Source organism: Erythrolamprus reginae, chromosome 12 (genome assembly GCF_031021105.1).
Source record: "Erythrolamprus reginae isolate rEryReg1 chromosome 12, rEryReg1.hap1, whole genome shotgun sequence".
Lineage (NCBI taxonomy): Eukaryota > Metazoa > Chordata > Lepidosauria > Squamata > Dipsadidae > Erythrolamprus > Erythrolamprus reginae.
Genome location: NC_091961.1, coordinates 7,695,402 through 7,718,383, shown reverse-complemented (window position 1 = coordinate 7,718,383; position 22,982 = coordinate 7,695,402). Strand labels below are relative to the sequence as shown.

The 22,982-nt window shown below is 37.9% G+C and overlaps 1 protein-coding gene across 1 annotated transcript in view; it reads right to left on the bottom strand.

Annotated features, from left to right (window-relative positions):
* Nucleotides 1-20,018, bottom strand: part of LOC139174776 (zinc metalloproteinase-disintegrin-like NaMP) — a 32,516-nt gene extending 12,498 nt beyond the window's left edge. Inside the window, 12 exon segments of the mRNA XM_070765325.1 lie at nt 1,098-1,228; nt 3,379-3,463; nt 6,345-6,514; nt 8,363-8,434; nt 9,066-9,128; nt 9,634-9,832; nt 11,635-11,711; nt 13,815-13,893; nt 16,485-16,555; nt 18,682-18,788; nt 19,854-19,943; nt 19,946-20,018. Of these exon segments, the coding sequence (XP_070621426.1) occupies nt 1,098-1,228; nt 3,379-3,463; nt 6,345-6,514; nt 8,363-8,434; nt 9,066-9,128; nt 9,634-9,832; nt 11,635-11,711; nt 13,815-13,893; nt 16,485-16,555; nt 18,682-18,788; nt 19,854-19,943; nt 19,946-20,018 (1,217 nt within the window).
* Nucleotides 20,019-22,982: the final 2,964 nt, after the last annotated feature.

Genomic DNA, 22,982 nt, shown 5'->3' with positions numbered 1-22,982 from the left:
TGCTTTTGGCCATTAAATAGCCCACATGGTCTCCCCATTCCTCTCCTCCCCTTCCCCTTTCCCCCTCCCTCTCCCTTCTTCCTCCTTCTCCCCTCCACCCTCCTCCCTCCCTCTTCTTCTCCTTCTCCTCCTTTCTCTCCTTCTCTTTCTGCTTTGCATTTCTCTTTTCTTTCTTGAAAACATAAACCTAATAACTTTCATCATGACTTTAAACTCTTGTGTTTCAGAGGAAGCTACTGAATGGTGGCTATTCAACTGAGACCGTCTACCTTTTTAAATACAAGACATTTTAATCACACACCACAAATTTACGCATGTTTGACCAGACCTCATTGTTCTGTAATTCTGACCATTTCATTTTTAAGCTCTCAGCATATTTAATTTCATGATTGATTGATTAATTAATTAATTAATTAAATTTGTATGCCACCCCTCTCCAGAGACTCGGACTGGCTCACAACACAAAACAGTACAAATCCAATGATTAAAGCAATTTAAAACCCTTAATAGCAATCATACATCTCATATAAACTATACATAAAAGGGAAAACGGTCCAGGGGAATCAATGTCCCCATGCCTGATGACAGAGGTGGGCTTTAAGGAGTTTGCAAAAGGCAAGGGGGGTGGGGCAAGGGGCAAGGGGAGTTGATTCCAGAGGATCAGGGCCGCCACAGAGAAGGCTCTTCCCCTGGGTCAGACGACATTGTTCATCAATGGGACCCAGAGAAGGCCAAATCTGTGGGACCTAACCAGTCGCTGGGATTCGTGAGGCAGAAGGCAGTCTCGGAGATATTCTGGCCCGATGCCATAAAGGGCTTTATAGGTCATAACCAACACTTTGAATTGTGACCGGAAACTGATCAGCAACCAATGCAGACTGCAGAGTGTTGGTGTGACATGGGCATATCTGGGAAAACCCATGATAGCTCTTGCAGCTGCATTCTGCATGATCTGAAGTTTCCGAACACTCTTCAAAGGTAGCCCCATGTAGCGAGCATTACAGTAGTCGAACCTCGAAGTGATGAAGGCATTGCAATCATCTAAATATAACATGATTTAAATGGCATTAAAAGTGTTTTTTTTTCTGAACCCTTACTCTATTGTGGGCTTCATGATGCATAGTCCTTTGTTGCAAGTACAGGACTCTCTATCGTGACTCATGCCAAGATTATGACCCATCTCATGGGTCATTATAGATGCAACTAAAGTTGCCTTGTTGTTGTTATCCTGAAAAAAAGAGAAAACATTTTTGTCTAATCCACCAATAAACCAAAATGATCCTAGTTACTTGCATTGAGCTGAAATCTTTGTTCTGGGACTTTTTATTAAAAAAAATCAGAGTTAGAAAAAGAAATAATTTAAAGGGCTTAGAATAGGTTTCATGCAGAAAGCAGGGGTTTTTTTCAAAGTTTGATGGCTTCTTTTAGTAGCTTAGAGATGGAGGTTTCCTCCACAATTTTCTCATTGGAATAATGTGACATTAAAATGTCTTCCTATTATTTTTTCTGGGTTAAAAATTTGAAATGTAAACAAAACATTAGCCTCAAAGGAAGTGGAACAGAGGTGGGGGTTTTTTCTTCTTCTCTGTATGTGAAGCCAAATTTCAAATATATATATTGAAATTTTTGGCATTGTGTATGTGTATAGCGCAAAGTACACACATGGCCAAGAGATGTGATCACAAGGTGCAGCCACATGGCACAGGAGGAAGCAAACCAGTGACGATGTAAGTTAGACCCCACCCCTGGAGTGGAAGGGATAAGATCCTTTCTCCAAATGGTGCCACTGTTTTATCAGCAACAGGTTTTAATGTGGAGAAATGCTAAGAAAGTCTACTGTTATCTGAAGCCTGAAACAAAAGGATCATAGATCCTCAGTTTATGAACATAACTGAGCCTTGCAATTATGGTCATAAGTAAGAATGGTTGTACAGTGGGTTATCACATGACCCAATTTTATCACCTTTTTATAGTATTCTTTAAGCAAACACAATAAATTGAAGCAAATGTTGCAATTATTAAGAGAATACTGTGGTTGTTAAATAAATCCATTGTTTGTTTTAGGCTGCTTTTTGCCCAAAACCAGAAAAAAAATGCCAATTTCTAACAAAACTCATAAATTACAATTACATCATCTCAGACCATTGGGAATGCCCTTAAGTACAGGCTGATAGCCAAGGGCTCAAAATGCAGTGATGTGATCTCAGAACCTCAAAATCTGGGTACACATAGCTTTGGGGAGGTCCAAGCCACTTCAAACAGTCACTGACTACTTGTACCAGCTCTTCTAGGTACTTGTGTGCACCATTGATAATAATAATAATAATAATAATAATAATAATAATAATAATAACAACAACAACAACAGCAACAGCAACAACAACAACGAGAAGAAGAAGAAGAACAACAACAACAACAACAACAACAACAATAACAATAACAATAACAATAACAATAATAAAATTAGATTTGTATGCCACCCCTCTCCGAGGACTCCAGAACATGCACAGATACTGTACAGTATTTGCATCCAAAAGGCCCTGAAGAGCCAAACCTTTGCATCCATCCATCCATCTGTGTGTATTTATTTAGTTACTAAAACTTACAGGCAACTTCAGTCCAAAAACTACTTAGTCAATTTTGCTACAAGCTAAAATTTTTAGAATATTGAAGACTGAAGTGCTTAATAGATTTGGTCCTTCTGAATAAAATGACTTTCTTAAGCTAACAGGCTTAGGGTTACCCCATGTTTCAGGATCCTAACTTTGCTTGTTAAGGAACAAAACTTTATAACCTCCATGTGGCTCCATTCTATTTGAAGTGAACAAAGCTAAGTTTAATGTTTTCTCTGTAAATACTATTAGTATTTTCCTGACTAATATGATTTTCGTACAGGCTCTTCAAATATTGAAAGTTTTTTTAAAGGCATATTTAATATTGTCTCAATTTTGCACTGTACATTAATTCAGCCATATAAGTCTTGATCCTAAATTTCTTAGAATGAAAGAAGGATGTTTCATATTTAATATCACGGTTAGCAAGAATATTGTTCAGAATCCTTGTTTGCAAGTATTGTATCATAATTTTAACTGCCAATCATGGCAGTTTTTCTTTGACTTCTTCTGATTCAAATAATTATAATATATTTTCATCTTCTGATAAATAAATCAAAGCATACAAAAAGCTTGTTCTATGATATTTCCATAGTGCATTATGGCAAAAGACAATTAATTGAGGAAAGACATGGAGATGTCAAATTCATAAATAAATATAAATGAAAATGATGTGGATCAAAAATTAGAAGTGTCTTTATTCATAATAAAATTATGAGTGATTTACAGTAAGTTTCACTAACTACAAACAGATAACACTACCCACCTGAGAAATTCCTACAGATGCCAAATCATCACACATGCCTCTTGTAAAAGCTATTCCTAAAGTTAGTCCCTCAAAGTAAACACCCCTGTAAAAAAGGAGATGGGGAGAAATAAAATTTATACAAGATGGAAATACTGTCTATAGGATTGGGGCATACATAATCCCATATACCTTTCACAAACCTCTAATCCTGAGGGATACATTTTTAGCATGCATTTTCACTGCACAGTGATCAGCATGCTATGTGAATCCAGTGCATTAAATTAATTTACATTCCCTGTGTTGCAAAAATCCCAGATTCAAGTTTCTTTAATAATTAAGTTTCTTCTATTAATTTAGATGTGGTGTTATTGAAGACTAGTTGAGATTGGAAACACTGATTAAGTGGCACATCAAATCAATAGCTGGGGGAGAGGTCAATGGATTTTCTGTATTTTTTACAATTTGATTTGATTTGAGATTTGATTTGATTTGAGATTTGATTTGATTTGATTTGAATGCCGCCCCTCTCCGTAGACTCGGGGTGGCTCACAACAATAATAGACAATATAAGACAAATCTAATAATTAAGATCATTAAAAAGCCCCTTATTAAAAAGAAAAAATACACTCAACATAAACTTTATAGGCCTGGGGGAGAAGTCTCAGTTACCCCACGCCTGGCAGCAGAGGTGGGTTTTAAGAAGTTTATTTTATCTTATTTTATTTTATTTTATTTTATTTCATTTCATTTCATTTCATTTTATTTTATTTTACTTTACTTTACTTTACTTTACATTTTATTTTATTTCTTTTATTTTTATTTTTATTTTTATTTTTATTTTTATTTTTATTTTTATTTTTTTATTAGATTTGTATACCACACCACTCCGTAGACTCCATAGACAAAAGATAAGGAGGGTGGGGGCAGTTCTAATATCCGGGGGGAGCTGGTTCCAGAGGGTTGGGGCCGCCACAGAGAAGGCTCTTCCCCTGGGTTCCGCCAGATGACATTGTTTAGTCGAAAGGACCCGGAGAAAGCCAAATCTGTGGGACCTAACCGGTCGCTGGGATTCATGCAGTAGAAGGCGGTCTCGGAGATATTCTGGCCCAATGCCATGAAGGGCTCTTTCACTTTGATTCCTCCCAGTTTGGACTGATTCACCCAAGTGACCTGCTGGTGATTTGACGATGATGCAGGGGTGGGCTACTGCCCGGATGGGGGTGGGATGCAGTGGGGTAGCGAAAATGGAGCTCTACCCCAAAGCACCCAATTTGCACTGAAAGATAATGAAAGAAAATGCAGGGCATCCTGCATAAGCCATGCCCACAGTGTGGTAATAAAAATTTTGGTAGCCCTTCACTGCAATGATGTAACTGATCTAATTTGGTCAGTGACAATCCATGAGTGCCACCATCTTTTTTTTCTTTTTTTTAAATATTTTGGGAGAAAATGTATTTTTATTTATTTTTCTTCTGAGCATGTGCAGAAGCCAAGCTTCTGGCACGGTGCATAAGGTGACCATCTTGTTTTCAGGTTTTTTTTAAAAAGCAGATGGCACTGCACAAGTGTGTGTGCAAAGCATGTGCGGGCACACTAAATGTGCACACCAGGAATAAGAGAAAGTTAAACGGCAGGGAGGTAAGTAGGAACCCACCCCTGATCTACCTCTAACGTATTTCATGCATTTGTATGCACAGACCCTGTAGGATTACTCGCAATTTATATTTGTCTAATATTTTACAGATATAAACCCATTAACTTACCAATTTCACATTCATAATTATATAACTGCCTGTATAAACTAGTCACATTAAGATCTAGGATATTTATTTATTTATTTATTCATTCATTCATTCATTCATTCATTCATTCATTTATTTATTAGATATGTATGCCGCCCCTCTCTGCAGACTCGGGGTGGCTAACAACAGTAATAAAACAGTATATAACAATAATCCAATACTAAAAACAGTTAAAAACCCATTATATAAAAACCAATCATACATACAGACATACCATGCATAAAATTGTAAAGGCCTAGGGGGGAAGTGTATCTCAGTTCCCCCATGCCAGGCGGCAGAGGTGGGTTTTAAGCAGCTTACGAAAGGCAAGGAGGGTGGGGGCAATTCTAATCTCTGGGGGAAGTTGGTTCCAGAGGGCCGGGGCCGCCACAGAGAAGGCTCTTCCCCTGGGTCCCCTTATGGATTCACATAAGCTGCTAAGCAAAGGTATTATCCAAGAACAGATATTTTATTACTTTTTTTTATTCCTGGTTTATCTGTGATATAATGGAAACATTCATTTAGCTAGTGCAGAATGAAAACCAATCAATTTAAAATGCTGGCATGAGTGTAGCCAAATATATCATGAGACATAGAATAAAAAAAAGCTCTGTTTGATATATGCTGCACTGATTTTTACAACTTATAAGTAAATAAGCGGATATGTCTACCAACTTATTTGAAAAATTCATAAAAATTACATGCATAATTGTTTCTGGACACCACTTGACTTGGTATTCTTCATTTTTACACATTATTAAACATGGGAAACTGCCAGAATCTGCTATGTTCTACCTTCCTCTGGACATCATTCCAAATGTGTCAAAATTACTTTTTGTCATTGCCAAAGCAGAATCCCCAATTAGAAGCCTCTGGAAGCTTCCTATATCATCTAACACCCAGACCCACTTTAAAGTTGTCCCCTAAATAGAATGTTTAATTGATAGAAGAGGAAAATTCATATGTCAGGACAATCGTTCGAGATTCAATTTCCAATCCGGCGGAAATGAAATGAGCATTATACAATCTTCACTCAAAACTAGTTCTAAGTTAAGAAAAAAATGGTTTGATTTGATCCAGAAACAAAGTTCACACATAATTTATAACATGCAACACAGAGTGGAAACCCTGAGCAAACATCGACATTCTTATAATGTTCCACTCCCAGACTCTCCCACCCCCTCTCCCCACAGTGGGACCTACGTGAGTAAATGAGCATTATCATTCTTTTTGCGTGGCAGTAGATTTGACTTTCTCCATTCTGCAAAGAAATCCAAAGTGGTTTCTGAAGTTGCATTGATCAAAATCTTATCTTCATCGGACCAAACTTCAAATCCAACCGATACTACATAAATATTCAAGCGTTTGTAAAACTGTGGAGTGAACACAGAATCAGTCAGAAACAGAAACACAAGTAAATCTTGATAAGCATATAAACAGACTAAAAGGCAACTGACATTGACATCCGTGGGAGGTGAACTGGAATGGATTTGGGAATCAATAAAAGAGAATCTCTGCAGCTCAGGTTTGAACGGTGGAGTTCTTAGGGCTCTTTGAGTTTGTTGGTTTGCTTGCAGATATTCATTTCAGGTAATGAAACGTCTGCAATAAAACCACCAGGGTCAGACAGCACCAAAAACTCCACATTTGAGCTAAACTAATAATTTATTAAACAGAAGGAAGAAATAAATAAATGGTGAAGAACCAGGTGGTGATGCTCTTTAGTCAAGAACAGAAGGGGAGGAGGACTAAAAGGGAGGTTTAACCTCTCAACGTTCCTGTTGTCTCCCTGATTCTAACTGATCATTAACATGGAAGATAGTCAACAAAGCTAATTTGACAGAAGCAGTACAATATGAGTGGGTCTTCTCCTAAGTGTCACAACCCAACCGGCTTTCTCTCTCCTGCTTTCTTCTCGGGGATCATGTTCATAATCAGTTGAGTTTGCAATAGGCTTACTCTCTCTTTCTCTTTCTAATTTTCAAATTCAGATTAACCTTAGCCCAAGATGAATCTAGCTACAGAATACACTGAGTGAATTCTTGGAACACCTTGGGACTTGTACCATCCCAACATGGATGTACAGTGTTCCCTCGATTTTCACGGGGGATGCGTTCCGAGACCGCCCATGAAAGTCAAATTTCCGCGAAGTAGAGATGCGGAAGCAAATACACCATTTTTGGCTATGAACAGCATCACAAGCCTTCCCCTTAACACTTTAAACCCCTAAATTACCCTTTCCCATTCCCTTAACAACCATTTAGATTATTACTCACCGTTTTTATTTATTAAAGTTTATTTAAAAAAATGTTTATTAAAGGCGGACGAACGTTTGGCAATGACATATGACATCATCGGACGGGAAAAACCGTGGCATAGGGGGAAAAACCATAATATTTTTGAAAAACCGTGGTATAGATTTTTCGTGAAGTTTGAACCCGCGAAAATCGAGGGAACACTGTATTCACATTTAAGGCTTTTCAATCTAGTTATGGAACTAACTAATTTAGTATGAAATGGCCTCACATGCTGGATCACAAGCTTGCCAAATAACTCAGTTTTATTTATTTATTTATTGGATTTGTATGCCGCCCCTCTCCGTGGACTCGGGGCGGCTAAAAACAGTGACAAAAACAGAATGTAAAAATCCAATACTATAATATCTAAAAACCCTTGTTATAAAACCAATCATACATACAAACATACCATGCATAAATTGTAGAAGCCTAGGGGAAAAATTATCTTAGTTCCCCCATGCCTGATGGCAGAGGTGGGTTTTGAGGAGCTTACGAAAGGCAAGGAGGGTGGGGGCAATTCTGATCTCTGGGGGAAGTTGGTTCCAGAGGGTCGGGGCTGCCACAGAGAAGGTTCTTCCCCTGGGCCCCGCCAACCAACATTTTTTTAGTTGACGGGACCCGGACAAGGCCCACTCTGTGGGACCTAACTGGTCGCTGGGATTTGTGCTGCAGAAGGCGGTTCCTGAGATAATCTGGCTTTATAGGTCATAACCAACACTTTGAATTGTGACTGGAAACTGATTGGCAACCAGTTTTGCAGCACTCAAAGCAGGAAAAGTTACCATTTGTGTAGATGTCTATCTCCTAAGTCTCTTCATCTGATTAATTCTGTTAGGTGAACATAGTGAAGATGTGAGCAAGAGTGTGGGGTGGGCGGGGAGGTTTAATGCAAAAAGTGAAATAACATTTGTTATGTCCTCTTACATCATTGACATGGTTGAGTAGGTCAGATATTCTCCTCCTTATAGTAGCGATGTTGCGGTCATACTTCCTGAACTACAGAAAAGAAAAGAAAGTTAAGAGGAAACCATAATTTTAGGATAGGTATTGAAGGAGACAGAGAAAGCATATGTCAGGGAGAGGAAGAAATTTATTTAAAAAATGGATTTTCTGAATCAGACAAAATAATAATTCTATATAAAGTAGCCCAGTAAATTCTTTTCTGCTGATTTTTAACCTATATTTGTGCTGTTACTCTATTAACATTATTAAGTTTTCAGCACCACACAGGAGGCCTCCTTCTGGTTAGAGAAGTGTTGGTCAGCCTTCTGAAATGCTTTTCATATTTCCATGTTTAGAGAAATGTAAGATAAGCATTCTTTACTTCACATCTTATTCTTCATATGTTGTCAACATGAGTAAACAAATAGTTGAGGAATGTTACAGAGAAACCCACAGAAACTGGGATAAATAAATTCAGATGTGGATTGAGCAATAGTCTGAACATTAAGAATATAATTTTATCTCAGCACTATTGGAATTACTTTGAAGATTTATTTTGAAATAAATACAACCCAGTTAGAATTCTATATTTGGTAATGTCTTCAAAAACGCTGATATTAAAACACAGAAACAAAATCTTGTGCTCAATGTAGAAAGAAAATGGAATTATATCCAAGATACTTACAAGTACATTATCTACAACCATGTAAACCTCAACATATTTTTTAGTTTTCAAGAATTCTTCTTTCTAAACAGAACAATAAATAGAAAAGTGTTTAGATATGTTCCTCCCTGCAGCAAATAGGCACGTAGGCTCTCAGATCAGAAAATTGATTGTTATTCTTCTTGGTCTAAGTCCTTGAAGTTTCAGAAATATTGTTTTTTGAAGAAACCATTTATAGTGACAGAGCTTGTTAAAACACCTTTAACACCTAGAGAATGTATTACTAGTTTCTTCCCATTATTCTTCCCATATGCTGGAAAAACATGTATTTGTGTTTTTTCAACTTATGGAACTACCATTTGCAATGTCAGAGAGTTCCTATGTTGAGTCCAAGATTGCCAATTCTTCTTTTGTTCTTTGACAGCTACTTTCTGCTCCGCAAGATCCAGTTTGAATAAAGTGATCATGACCTGAAATTGAGACTAGACCATTCAAAGAGTGAAGGTGACTTTTTAATATATAGATATGGATATAGATATGGAAACAAATAAACGTATCCATGTACTTGAGGGTTTAATATGAGACTTACATCTTCAGGAGTACTGAATATCTTTGAGGTCTCTTTGATGGGCTCATATGATTTCCTAGAAGAGTCGATTGCTCCACAGGTTTTAGGGGTCTCATCCTCTTTTTCCAGACTTTCATATTTGTAGACTGCATGGGCTTCATTGTCAGAAAACGTCAAGGGTTCAATAAGGTATACCTCACCATTATTCTTGAAATACCCACTGCAAAAAAAATTGTAGACTCTTTTGGAAAAGAGTGACCAGAAATGGATGAAATAGAAAATCATATTTGTAGTTCAGGTGTGGACTTCACTGATGATGATGTTACCTAGTTGGATAGTGAAATGACTACAAGGAAAACTGTAAGTTCAGAGAGCATCTAGGACCCATTTTTTTAATGACTACATCAACATCCCCTGTGGTTTTGAATCCCTCCCTAAAACTCATTTTTTTTTAATTTTCTTTCCCTCCTTTGCTTTTCAAAGATACAGGTATGATCAGAAATATATAAACGATTACACATTTTCAATACAAACATGGAGTGTCTGTACAATGTTTGTATGGTAATAACTTGACGTGGAATCCAATGCTGTATATTTACTAGGTTTTACATAAAATAGGGGGGGGGGGAAATCTAGCTATGGAAATATAAGAATATCCCTGTCTGAAAGATTAAGTTTATGTGTAAAACTTTATTCTCATAAGGGTAAAATAGGCTATAGCAAGAGCAATTTATTATTTGGATTTATATGCTGCCCCACTCCTGAGGGACTCAATAGCTCTCAGACTTATATACCGCTTCATAGTGCTTCTACAGCCCTCTATTTACAGGGTCAACTTATTGCCTCCAACAATCTGTGTCCTTATTTTAGTGACCTCAGAAGGATGGAGGGCTGTGTCAACCTTGAGCCAGTGAGATTTGAACTGCTGAACTGCTGTTCAGTTTGAAGATTTTGAAGATTCTGATTTAGATAGTGTTTATGAATTAGTGGCAGGTCCTGATTTACAGGCAGCAGAACAAGGAGGAGACCAACCACAGGACGTTTCTATGAGTTCAGACTCCAGTGAAGGAGAGACAGATAATAGATTGTTAAATCCTCATTTCAGACGATTACAGAGATGAAGAGAGCAAGTGTCAGGGAATAAATATTAAGGAGAGGAATGGGTTAATTAATTAAGTAATTCATCACGTACGGGTGTCAGCGGAGAAGAAGGGCGGAGTTTTCAATTCTTCCATAATTCAATATGGAGGTGTTGTTCTGCAGCTCTGAAGTAAGCTTTGTTTTTATGTGTCTTTTAACTGCAGTTTTATTACCCTGAGCTAATGCTGCCTAGCCATAAATCTTAATATGAAGGAAGGAATGCTTGGAGAATGTTTTATGTTGATTTACTATTAAAGACTGAGATAAAAGTGATTGCCTGCCAATGACGATGCAGTTTTGTAACAGAAGAGAGAGAAATAAAGATGATGTTTTTTGCTTTATAAATGTCTGCATTCAGTAAGCCTTTATTCCAATTAACAGAGGCTCTAGTCGGAAACCAGAACAAACTGCAGCTAGCAGTCAGCTGAAGTAGCCTTCAGAGCTTCACTCTCACCATCTCAGCTCTACAAAGTGTTTCACCCATATATAAACTCTTATATACAAAGTATTTGACCAGTATATACATTGTTGCACACTCACTATCAATTACTATTTATTCAGTCATAGACAACATATAAAACTTAAAAATCATGGTTTTAGGGAGGAAAGGGAAAAAATATAATGATATAATGATTCTAAACTATCCAAAAAGAATTAGAGGAAATACTATGATGTAGAAGTCATAGAAGGATATTGGGCTGTGGTCAAAGAAATTCTTTCTTTCAAATGAAGCCTTTCTTATTTCTGCAAATGTCTTGGATCAAACCCAAATAATTTCACTGAAAGAACCTGATTATCTTTGCTTTAACTATGACAACTACAAGAGCAGTAATAATATTTTCACTCTTAATAAAACAAATAAATGATAAGACACTATCTTACTTCAAGCCGTCGCATGCACTGATGACTGCAGATGAGTCGGCATCATTTTGAATGTAACCATGATAATAGCAGTGATCCTGTATGGGGACAAGAGGATTACAATGGTTAAAGCTTGTTTGTAGGGTGACTTGATCAGCAGAAGTGAAGTTCCAATGTATTATAGTTATAGTTTATTAGATTTGTATGCCGCCTCTCTCCAAAGACTCGGGGCGGCTCACAGCATAGCAGTAATACAATACATTACAAATCTAATAATAAAAAATTAAATCCATTTAAAAGACATTAATAACATAATAACATAATAAACCTCCTAACTGCAGTCACACACATTCAACCTAATCTATCATACAGTAAGGCCAAAAACATAATAAAAAGGGGGAAAGATGGTAATTATCCCCATGCCTGGTGACAAAAGTGGGTCTTCAGCATTTTATGGAAGGTGAGGAGGGTGGGGGCTATTCAAATCTCTGGAGGGAGTTGATTCCAGAGGGCCGGGGCCACCACAGAGAAGGCTCTTCCCCTGGGTCCCACCAGCTGACATTGTTTGGTCAACGGGACCCAGAGAAGGCCAACTCTGTGGGACCTAATCGGCCACTGGGATTCATGTGGCAGGAGGTGGTCTCAGAGATATTGTGGTCCGATACCATGTAGGGCTTTATAGGTCATAACCATCACTTTGAATTGTGACCGGAATTCCACTACATCAATGAAAAAATGAGTAAGAGGGCAACTAGTCCAGAATGTTTTGATTGAGGGGGAACCTGCTTAGTATTGATTGTTCAAAATGAAGATAGGATATGATAATCACAGGTCCCCATTAAAGGAAGTCACACTGCAGAGGGAGGCTCATTGATGGTTAAAAACTAAGACCTTTTGGGCAGACAATCAACAAAGAAATTTTTTAAAAGTATGTTCAAATAACAAGCCATTTTCTCCATCAACCTTGTTTTCTTGAAGAACAATTCTAGTGCCGCATCACAGGATTTGCCGAATAAACTTTCAAATTATGTTCTAAAATCTTATACCACTTAATAATTCTTTCCTTGAGCCCACACAATGGAAGCTTTCACAAACACACAGTACATCAGAAATATAAATACACAATACCAAAATATATGCCTATGTAACCTGGAATTCTCCAACTGGTAGTTGAATTTTGATCACTAACATCTTCTGGAATCGGGACCAATATATATCAGTTTGGTTAGAAACATGTTACTGCTGTGATATTGTAACAGGTTGTGGCCAATTTTAGTGAGAAGGAAATATAATGGATTTCTATATTCTGTACAAGCAAATTGAATCCCTCTCACTTTTAGTGTTTCAAATGTCTTTGCAAGTATCACTGTAACCTATTTTAAAAGGTTAAGTATTTACATAGCAAAGGGGAAATATACTAAGACAAGAACCAAAACCTTTTTTCCATAATTTAGACATGCTACAAATGTATATAATTTAAAACTGCTTTGAATAAGAATTTTAAGATCTAATTAATGATTGTAATATTTGAATCTTTTTTCTTTTCTTTTTTCTAGAACTGAAAAGTATAATTCGTATACTTTCATTACTTTCTTTGGTTTTTAAGAAACACAGAGCTAACCTGTTAGGTAAGCATGAAAAACTTTAATATGGGAAATGGCTAATTGAGTATTAAATTGTTGGTCTATAAAAATATAATAAGAAAGGAAAGAGAGCATGTTGCCTCCCTAATGTTTGTTGTTTTTGTCCTATTCTTTTTATTTTATTTTCTTTTCTTCTTTCTGTTTTTTTCTGTTTTGCTCTTTTTCTAAATGCTATTATTTCATTTGATATTAGTTGATGGACATTTTACTTTCTGTACTATACACTTTTCAATATTTTTGTCTTAAGAATAAAAGGTTAAGTACATCCCATTAACATGATTTTCTCATAGGAAGCCTATTTGTGGAGCTCACTCCCCAAAATGTTTGCTTTTAATCAGTAGCAAGGAATTGATTGAAATATATGTCCTACTAATTCAATAAATGAAACAGATTGGGTTTTAATAATCCACACATGTTTACACAAAGCATGTCCAATGTAAGACACCTCATGCATAAATAATCATTTGAATAGCCTGGTCTGGTCTATACAAATTTGGAATATTGTACACAAATATTCTTTCCATTTGCTTCATAAAAAAAAGATGCTCGGGATATTACCTCAACTTGAGGGCTTGTTGTAATTTGTCTGCCATCAGGAGCATAATGTGTCTCAGTGTAATCTTTGGAAAAAAGTTGTCTGGAAAGAATGCAAAAAGTCATTATTTATTACCATAAATTAAGTAGGTAATTGCATATTCAGTCTACAATGCTTGTCTAATGGCATTTGTTTGCTGTCAAAGGAAAGGAGCAGGCATTTCAATCTCATCAGGTATGGCTATTTACGAGGAGTACACAGCATCCTGGATTTTCCTGACCAGAGAGATTTGTCCCAAGGAAGCGGTGCAATCCATCAACACTGAGAGGGGGGTATGATTGACCAGGGTGGTCCAAGATTCTTCTGATTGATGCAACAATCAGATAAAGCTACTAGGTCTGCAAAGGAGAGCACTGTAGGTCCCTTTGCTCAAGAGGTTCACATTGCTTCATGAAGAAACCTTAAGAAAGGAACGCATTGAACCTTTGTTCAGGATCATCTCTCTTGAGGTTTCAAACAATAGTACAGTGATACCTCGTCTTACAAACGCCTCGTCATACAAACTTTTCGAGATACAAACCCGGGGTTTAAGATTTTTTTGCCTCTTCTTACAAACTATTTTCACCTTACACACCCACCGCCACTGCTGGGATGCCCCGCCTCCGGACTTCTATTGCCAGCGAAGCACCCGTTTTTGCATTGCTGGGATTTCCCTGAGGCTCCCCTCCATGGGAAACCCCACCTCCGGACTTCCCTGTTTTTGTCGTACTGCAGGGGAATCCCAGCAGTGTAAAAATGGGTGCTTCACTGGTAATGGAAGTCCAGAGGTGGGGTTTTCCAGTGAGGGGAGCCTCAGTGAAATTGCAGCATTGCAAAAACACAGAGGTCCGGAGGTGGGGTTTTGAGGACTTCGGTGTTTTTGCGATGCTGTGATTTCACTGATGCTCCCTTCGCTGGGAAACCCCACCTCCGGACTTCGATGCGATGCTGGGATTCCCCTGTTGGGATTCCTCTGCAGCATCGCAAAAACACAGAAGTCCAGTGGTGGGGTTTCCCATGGAGGGGAGCCTCAGGGGAATCCCAGCAGCGCAAAAACGGATGCTTCGGCTGGCAAAAGGGGTGAATTTTGGGCTTGCACGCATTAATCGCTTTTCCATTGATTCCTATGGGAAACATTGTTTCGTCTTACAAACTTTTCACCTTAAGAACCTCGTCCCGGAACCAATTAAGTTTGTAAGACAAGGTATCACTGTATTGGGTCACTATCTACTCCTGGTGTCACATATTCTTTGGAGTATAAGATGAACCTTACTTTTTGGGGAGGAAAACAGGGGAAAGAATCTGCTTACCAGGTATTCATCTGGCTAGCATCCCTTGGTTAGGACTTTAAAAAAAAATTTATTGGGAGAGGGTAACAATGAAAGAGCTTGCAAACCAGTAAGAGCTGGGAATATCATTAGCATCTGGAAAGAAAGATTCGGAGCAAGTAGGGTAATGGCAAAAACCCTGGAAAGTCTTAGGGCTTGGAAAACATTGTTTGCAGAGCATAACAATAAAAGAGCTTGAAAGCGGTAAGACCTTTGAACATTGTTAGTTCAGCAATACCTTGTCTTACGAACTTAATTGGTTCCAGGACGAGGTTCGTAAGGATGAAAAGTTCGTAAGACGAAACAATGTTTCCCATAGGAATCAATGGAAAAGCGATTAATGTGTGCAAGCCCAAAATTCACCCCTTTTGCCAGCCAAAACACCAATTTTTGCACTGGTGGGATTCCCCTGAGGCTCCCCTCCATGGGAAACCCCATCTCCAGACTTCCGTTGCCAGCGAAGCACCCATTTTTGCAATGCTGGGATTCCCCTGCAGCATCGCAAAAATGCGGAAGTCCGGAGGTGGGGTTTTCCATGGAGGAGAGCCTCAGGGGAATCCCACGAGCATGAAACGGGCGCTTCACTGGCAACGGAAGGTCCGGAGGTGGGGTTTCCCAATGAGGGGAGCCTTTGCCTGGCAACGGAAGTCCAGATGCGGGGCATCCCAGTGGCGGCGGCGGGTTTGTAAGGTGAAAATAGTTTGGAAGAAGAGGCAAAAAAATCTTAAACCATGGGTTCATATCTCGAAAAGTTCGTATGACGAGGGGTTTGTAAGACAAGGTATCACTGTACAGTACATGGTTAGGGCTGGAAAGAAACATTTGGAGCAAGTAGAGAATGAAAAAAACCAAAAAACTACAGGATTTGGAAAACATTCTTCACAGAAATTAACAATAAAAGAGCTTGCAAGCCAGTAAGAGCTGGGAACATTGTTAACACCTGGTTAGATCTGGAAAGAAAATTATTTGGAGCAAGTTAAAGCAATGTAAAAAGCCTCGGAAAAATTTAAGGGTTGGAAAACATTCTTCACAGAGAGAAACAATGAAAGAGCAGCTAGTTAGGGCTGGAAAAAAACCCCTACATTCAGAGTACAAGACACACCCAAATTATCAGCCTCTTTTAGGGAGGAAAAAGGTGCATTTTATATTCTGAAAAATATGGTAGTTAATCAATTTGATAACTATATCTACCTCACTGATACAGTAATATTTAAATTACATTTCCCCAACAAAGCAATGCAAGCATTATTTCTGCAGGATTATGTCCAAGAATATGCATTTTAACCTTCTCTAAGCAAAGTTAAGGGAACTTCTGAGTTAACATACCTATTTTTTTCTAAGTGAAGGACCACTGGCTCACCATTCACTTTAAATTCATATTTCATGGTATGTTCATACTTCATCTGAAATGGAAAGAATTCGGTGTTCATTTTTTTAAAAAAGATAAATAAAAAGACAAATAAAATGTGCACCTTCTGACCCATTCAAATGTGTGAAATGGAGAGCCATTCATGTAATTTGATTTGCAGTATTTCATCTGTTGCTTGAAAAGCACTATGAAATCTTAAATTATATTAAGCCTTCTGGCATAAGCTCAAGATCTTCTTTAATTCAATACTTTGTTGAATGAGGTTTGGCTGGGACAGAGAGGCTGAGACAAAAGTCATTGAGTGGCTTCCATGGCTGAGGATATATTGGTATCTGGTCCTTACTTCCAACCTTGAGCTGTAACCACTACATCACCTTCAGTACCTTTATATGTCATAGTGATGCATTCTGGAAAGCTAGAAAGGATAATTTCATATCTCATGGTTCTCAGTTGTCACCACTGCCCATCATCATTCATGAAAACATGATCCAAGACCATAAAAAGGAAGAAATCTCTTAAAGTTACCTATTAATAGTAACATTGTGTCACTCACAAATAGAAACATAGAAACATAGAAGACTGAAGGCAGAAAAAGACCTCATGATCCATCTAGTCTGCCCCGAGTCTTCGGAGAGGGGCGGCATACAAATCTAAATAAACTAAACTAAACTAAACTTATACTATTTTGTGTATTTTATCTTAGGATGGATATATGTTTATCCCAGGCATGTTTAAATTAAGTTACTGTGGATTTATCTACCACGTCTGCTGGAGGTTTGTTCCAAGGATCTACTACTCTTTCAGTCAAATAATATTTTCTCATGTTGCTTTTGATCTGTCCCCCAACTAACTTCAGATTGTGTCCCCTGACCAGATTTACATGTGAAGAGTTCAAACTATTAGATGTTCCATAGAACTGTGTCTGTGTGTGGTGTGTATGTGTGTGTTTCAGTCCTGGATCTCTTGCAACTTTGCAATGATTCAAGGCAAATTCCCAACTTGATCCCTCCTCCCTGTCTTTCTAGGCATTGCCAAATACTTTACGAATATAGTAACCTATTCATATGATGATGAATTTTTTAATGTTTTAAGTTGCCAGGAGTCTTCTCAATTGTGTGTAAATTAGATGTCTGTATAAACCTGTTTAATAAATAAATTTGCAGGTGCATCGATTGAAATGCAAACACAGAAGAGGAGGAAGCAAATTGGCAGCAAGGTAAGTTGGAGCCCACCCCTGGATTTATTGCATGTCATCTTTACTTGCACATTTTTATATAAATCCATCTATGAAAGTATTATTCATAAGACCTTTGAGGGTTAAACTAGGGTCAGATCCAACCTAAAGATGAAATGGGTGTCAGATCCAATTATAAACTCCCCCCCTTCATCACTTTTCATAGTCTATGAACTCTGACAAATATGTGACTTTGTAGTAATTTCCCTCTTTAAAACAGAACAAACTCAACTTTAAAAACACCAATAAATATAGTGGAAATTTCAGGGACTTTTGTCCTAAGAAGCAAATGGCAAAATTGTGAAAGTAGTAGAGTTGTAACTGTAGGTTTTCTTCATGTAAATAAATATTGAGCAAGACTTAGGGTCAGATTGATCCCTCCCTCCCTCCCTCCCTCCCCCTTCTATCTATCTATCTATCTATCTATCTATCTATCTATCTATCTATCTATCATCTATCTATCTCTATCTATCTATCTAACTATCTATCTATCTCTATCTATCTATCTATCTATCTATCTAACTATCTATATCTATCTATCTATCTATCTATCTCTATCTATCTATCTCTATCTATCTATCTATCTATCTATCTATCTATCTCTATCTATCTATCTATCTCTATCTATCTATCTATCTATCTATCTCTATCTATCTATCTCTATCTCTCTCTCTCTCTCTCTCTCTCTCTCTATCTATCTATCTATCTATGAATCAAATAAATAAATAAATAAATGCATGCATACATACATACATACATACATACATACATACATACATACATAAATATTTGAATTTGTTGTACAAAAATGAAAACAAGAATAAGAGAATAAAAATACAACAATATGGAAGATAGACACTTATGCATGCCCCCTCTACTGACCACTTAAATTAGTTGATGAAATGAAGATTATTTCTTACTTTTTGCTCACGCCGCTCAATTCTGCCTCTGGGCAATGCAGGGATTTTTTGTGGATATACTACTTCATAATCGTTAACCTTCCCAGCTTCCAGGATTATAGAACTCCCTTCAAAAGCAAAGCAAAGCAAAGTTCTACCATTTTTGCATCTATAACAGTTAATCAGTTATCAATGAAGAATGGAATCCTTTTCTAGTGGAACATAGGATCGAAATTCAGGTTACAATTTTGCACATGAAATATACTAAATGGTGTTGGATAACTGGTAGTATGGGAGGAGTACATAAAAACCTGAAATCCCAGAACTGCATTCTGTATGAAAAGACTAGAACACTATCCAAGAAGACAGTAGTGGAAAACCCTTGAATATCCGCATGTAATTTACAGAAACTGATTCAAGTCAGGATTATTTGTCCTACAGTAGATGTTCCAATTGGAAGACTGAAAAAGAGCTTGGCCATTGTTATATTTATCTGAACACCCATTCTCATATAGGAGAATTAGCCTCTTCGATCATCCTTGGAGGCTAACTCCTCCTACCATGGAGAATTGCTTATTCACTTTTTAGTGAAGGCAAAAATGAGAGAATGTGTGGAGGGGAACCCATTAAGGCAATAGAATATGGTTGTTTGTAATGATATCTGGGATGACTTGGGAGACAGAAGGAAGAGACTGGTTAATTGGCATGTAAAAGGTATCTCAACCCACATAAGGAAGGAGAACATAGAAAGCATATCACAAGGGACTCTCCCTCGTTTTCTGGATAATAAAAAGAAAGGAGGAAAGAAATAATTTAAGGTCATTTAAAATCTTGCAATGCGGAAAGCATCAGATTAACTTCAGTACCATTTGAAGATTCTCAGTCTTCTACTCTTTTTTTTACTCACATTATTGGAAAGCCTACCAACTTGAATATGCTTTTCTTTTGAGGATCTTATATCTTTTCTTTCTTGGGATCTGTTTGTTGCATGACAAAATATAAGCAAACACAAAGAAAAATCCATTCATTCATAACAAATTTAATCTTTGGGAGTATTCTTTTTGAAAATCTGTAGAAACTAAAGTTGTGCAAAGTTTGATTAATTGTCAAAAGAATAACCACACAAACCTGTTGGATAAAATAGCTTTTTAGCAGTAGGAACCTGAACAAGGAAACCCAAGAGAACATCTTACCTTGATATGGAAAAACCGCTAAGCATACAGTTACCAAGAGAGCTTGGATCATTTTGGAGCCTGGAGTTGACTGACAGTCAACAAAAATCACTTTTTGCTTTCAAGCCAATCTGAGCTTTTCTCCTTTTGACTATGAGAAGTAAGTAATGAGTCCGTCAACTCCATTCATGCTCTTATATGAGAAGGTGTTTGATAAAGGATTTGCACCAATTCTGAGTTGCCACCATACTATTGGAGGGCAGGTTTCCAACTAACTTAGTGCCAACCATTACACGTGGAAGGCCTCCCTCAAAGGATGGGATTAAGTGGTCCAAAGAGAGCTCTTCCTGGTCTGTACGTTAATGTAACTTAATTCGGGTGGTCTTGTGCATGGGGTTTTAAATGTCAAGAGTTATGTTTTGTAGTATTTTGTGTGCAACAAGCATTTGTGAACCATTTACAATACATTGTAGCTAAATGGTTCATTATACCTTATGCAACCAGACTTGAAATGCTGGGCTTAGAAAGCTTAGAAGTATGTTGCCTTGGGCATGACCTTAGCATGGCTCATAAAATTATCTGCTACAATGTCCTTTCTGATAATGACATTTTCAGCTTCAGCCACAACAATACACAAACACACAGCAGATACAAATTCAAAGTGAACCGCTTCAAATTTGACTGTAGAATATACGACTTTAGCAACAGTGTGGTTAATGCCTGGAACTCACTACCTGACTCTGTGGTCCCCTAACCCCAAAAACTTTATCCTTAGACTGTTGACCTCACCTGATGCCTAAAAGGTCAGTAAGGGGCATGCATAAGTGCACCAGCGTGCCTGCCGTCCCTGTTCTAATGTTCCCTCTTATCAGTACCCATCTTATGTATATAAACAATGTTATATCTATGTATGTATATTACCAATATGTACTTGACAAAGAAAGAAAGAAAGAAAGAAAGAAAGAAAGAAAGAAAGAATATTAGGGTTACATCCATAGCAACCGACTCTGAGCATTCCCATGGTTTTCACCTAATTTGTCCGCCTCCTGCCCACGTCCGCACCGTCCCCCTCTCCATACGTCGCCGCGTCTGCCACCTCCCTCTGATCTTAATGAGCGCCGCCTCCTGCCCACTTCCGCGCTGCCCCCCTCTCCATACGTCACCGCGTCTGCCGCCTCCGTCTGATCCAAATGAGCGCCCCCTCCTGCCCACTTCCGTGCCACCCCCTCTCCATACGTCACCGCGCCGTCCCCCTCTCCATACGTCACCGCGCCGTCCCCTGCACTTGTCACTGTCGCCTCCTGCTTAAAATACGGTAATGCACACAGTATTAATCATACATCAGTAAAACATACACACTGGCATACTGGGGTATCATCTGCTGTTTTGTGGTGAATACAATACTGTTCAGGTTGTTAATAAATGTTAATTTTATGGTTAAAACAAAAAATTCGACAATTTTTTTCCAATATAAGACATACCCCGAAAGTAAGACATAGTGGGGCTTTTGGGGATAAAAAGAAAGTAAGACACTGTCTTACTTTCGGGGAAACACGGTAGGCAATGATGTCCCCCTTAATCCTTCACTTTAGGTTAGACATACATCGACTTTTTGTTTTTTTTAGAAAAGAGCTATACTAATTCATAGAAATCATGGAGATCAACAATTGCTAGCCTTGAAGGCAGAGGGGCTATCTAAGAAAGCCGTCTGCTTGGAGACTGTTCTGTGCAAAGCCTTTGAAGCAAATCCCCCAACTCAAAAATCCTTTATGAATAAATCAAACTCTTTATTGTTATAAGCACACATAATGGGTTTTAAAAGTCTCGGAGAAGGGAGGATTTTCTTTTTGGGAGCTAAATGTCAACAAGGTCCGGGGAAATGGCAAGCTCAGCCTAATCAGCATCCCAATAGATAACAAAGTCCATTTATCATTTAAGCATATAAGTCCTCAGAGAGGGGCGGCATAGAAATCCAATTAATAAATAATAAATAAATAAATTACGCTCACCAGAGTCCTGAATGTGAGAAAAGATATATAAAATATAGGAGAGTCAATTGGACAGGAGACGGAAGGCACACTAGTGCACTTATTACTTTTACTATGTAATTCTTCTCACCTTCTGAGCAATCTCCTATATCGAGGGTCTATTTCCACTCTCATGTCTCCCTCGTCCTCCCACTGGGACCATTCCTCCATTGACATATCAGCCCCCTCTAGTGGTCACTTTCTCCCTCACCCTCATTCTCTGCTTCAGTTAGCACCCGCCTGGCCCTGGGTATCCAGAGGGGCTTGGCTCATCCTCCTCAGAATCTGACATGACCTGAAGTGCACAAGAAGCACTCACAACATAGGCCAAAGAGTTTTCTTGATTGATTATGAGGAGAACAAGAATGCTGGATTAGATGGGCCAGAGGTCCAACCCATATGCTCTTAAGTACATATCCTTTTGTTCCTGAGAGGTATGCAAAGAATAATATCCAGAAAGTATTAAAAATACAGTTTTCAGTTCTGTTCTTCAAAATCTATTTCTTTTCAAATATATCCCTGGATTATCACTGGATATTTTTAAGAAGAATCTAGACACTAAGTTAACTAAAATGGTATAGGTTCTCTTGCTTGAGCAGAGGGCTGAACTAGAAAACCTACTATTCTATTCTATTCTATTCTATTCTATTCTATTCTATTCTATTCCATTCCATTCCATTCCATTCTATTCTTCTAACTGACCCAGTGTTGGCTCTTTTTTGTCTTACTCAATCAAGAACATCTATTTCTGAATTTGTTATTAGTCTACGATCCATGCTGCTTGCATATTTTAAAAGAGTAAACAATCCACATTTACAGCAATGTCTCAAAATATAACATCAGAAGAAGATACCATTTCTTTGCTGTTTTGCCTCATGGATACCCTTGTCCATATAGCCTTACCTGGCACTGTCTGTTTTTACCTGTACAAAATATCCACATGCCTTGTGATGTAATTTCACTGGTCTTCCTTCTTAGGGCATTAGCTATCAAATCTCCATTCTGTTTGCCTTGATGATCTTTTAATCTAATTGTAGCTTTGGAAGAATTAAGAGTTCCAGTAAAGGAGATGGTCCTCAACCTTGAAAAATAAGTACAAAATCTAGCACAGTAGATCACATCC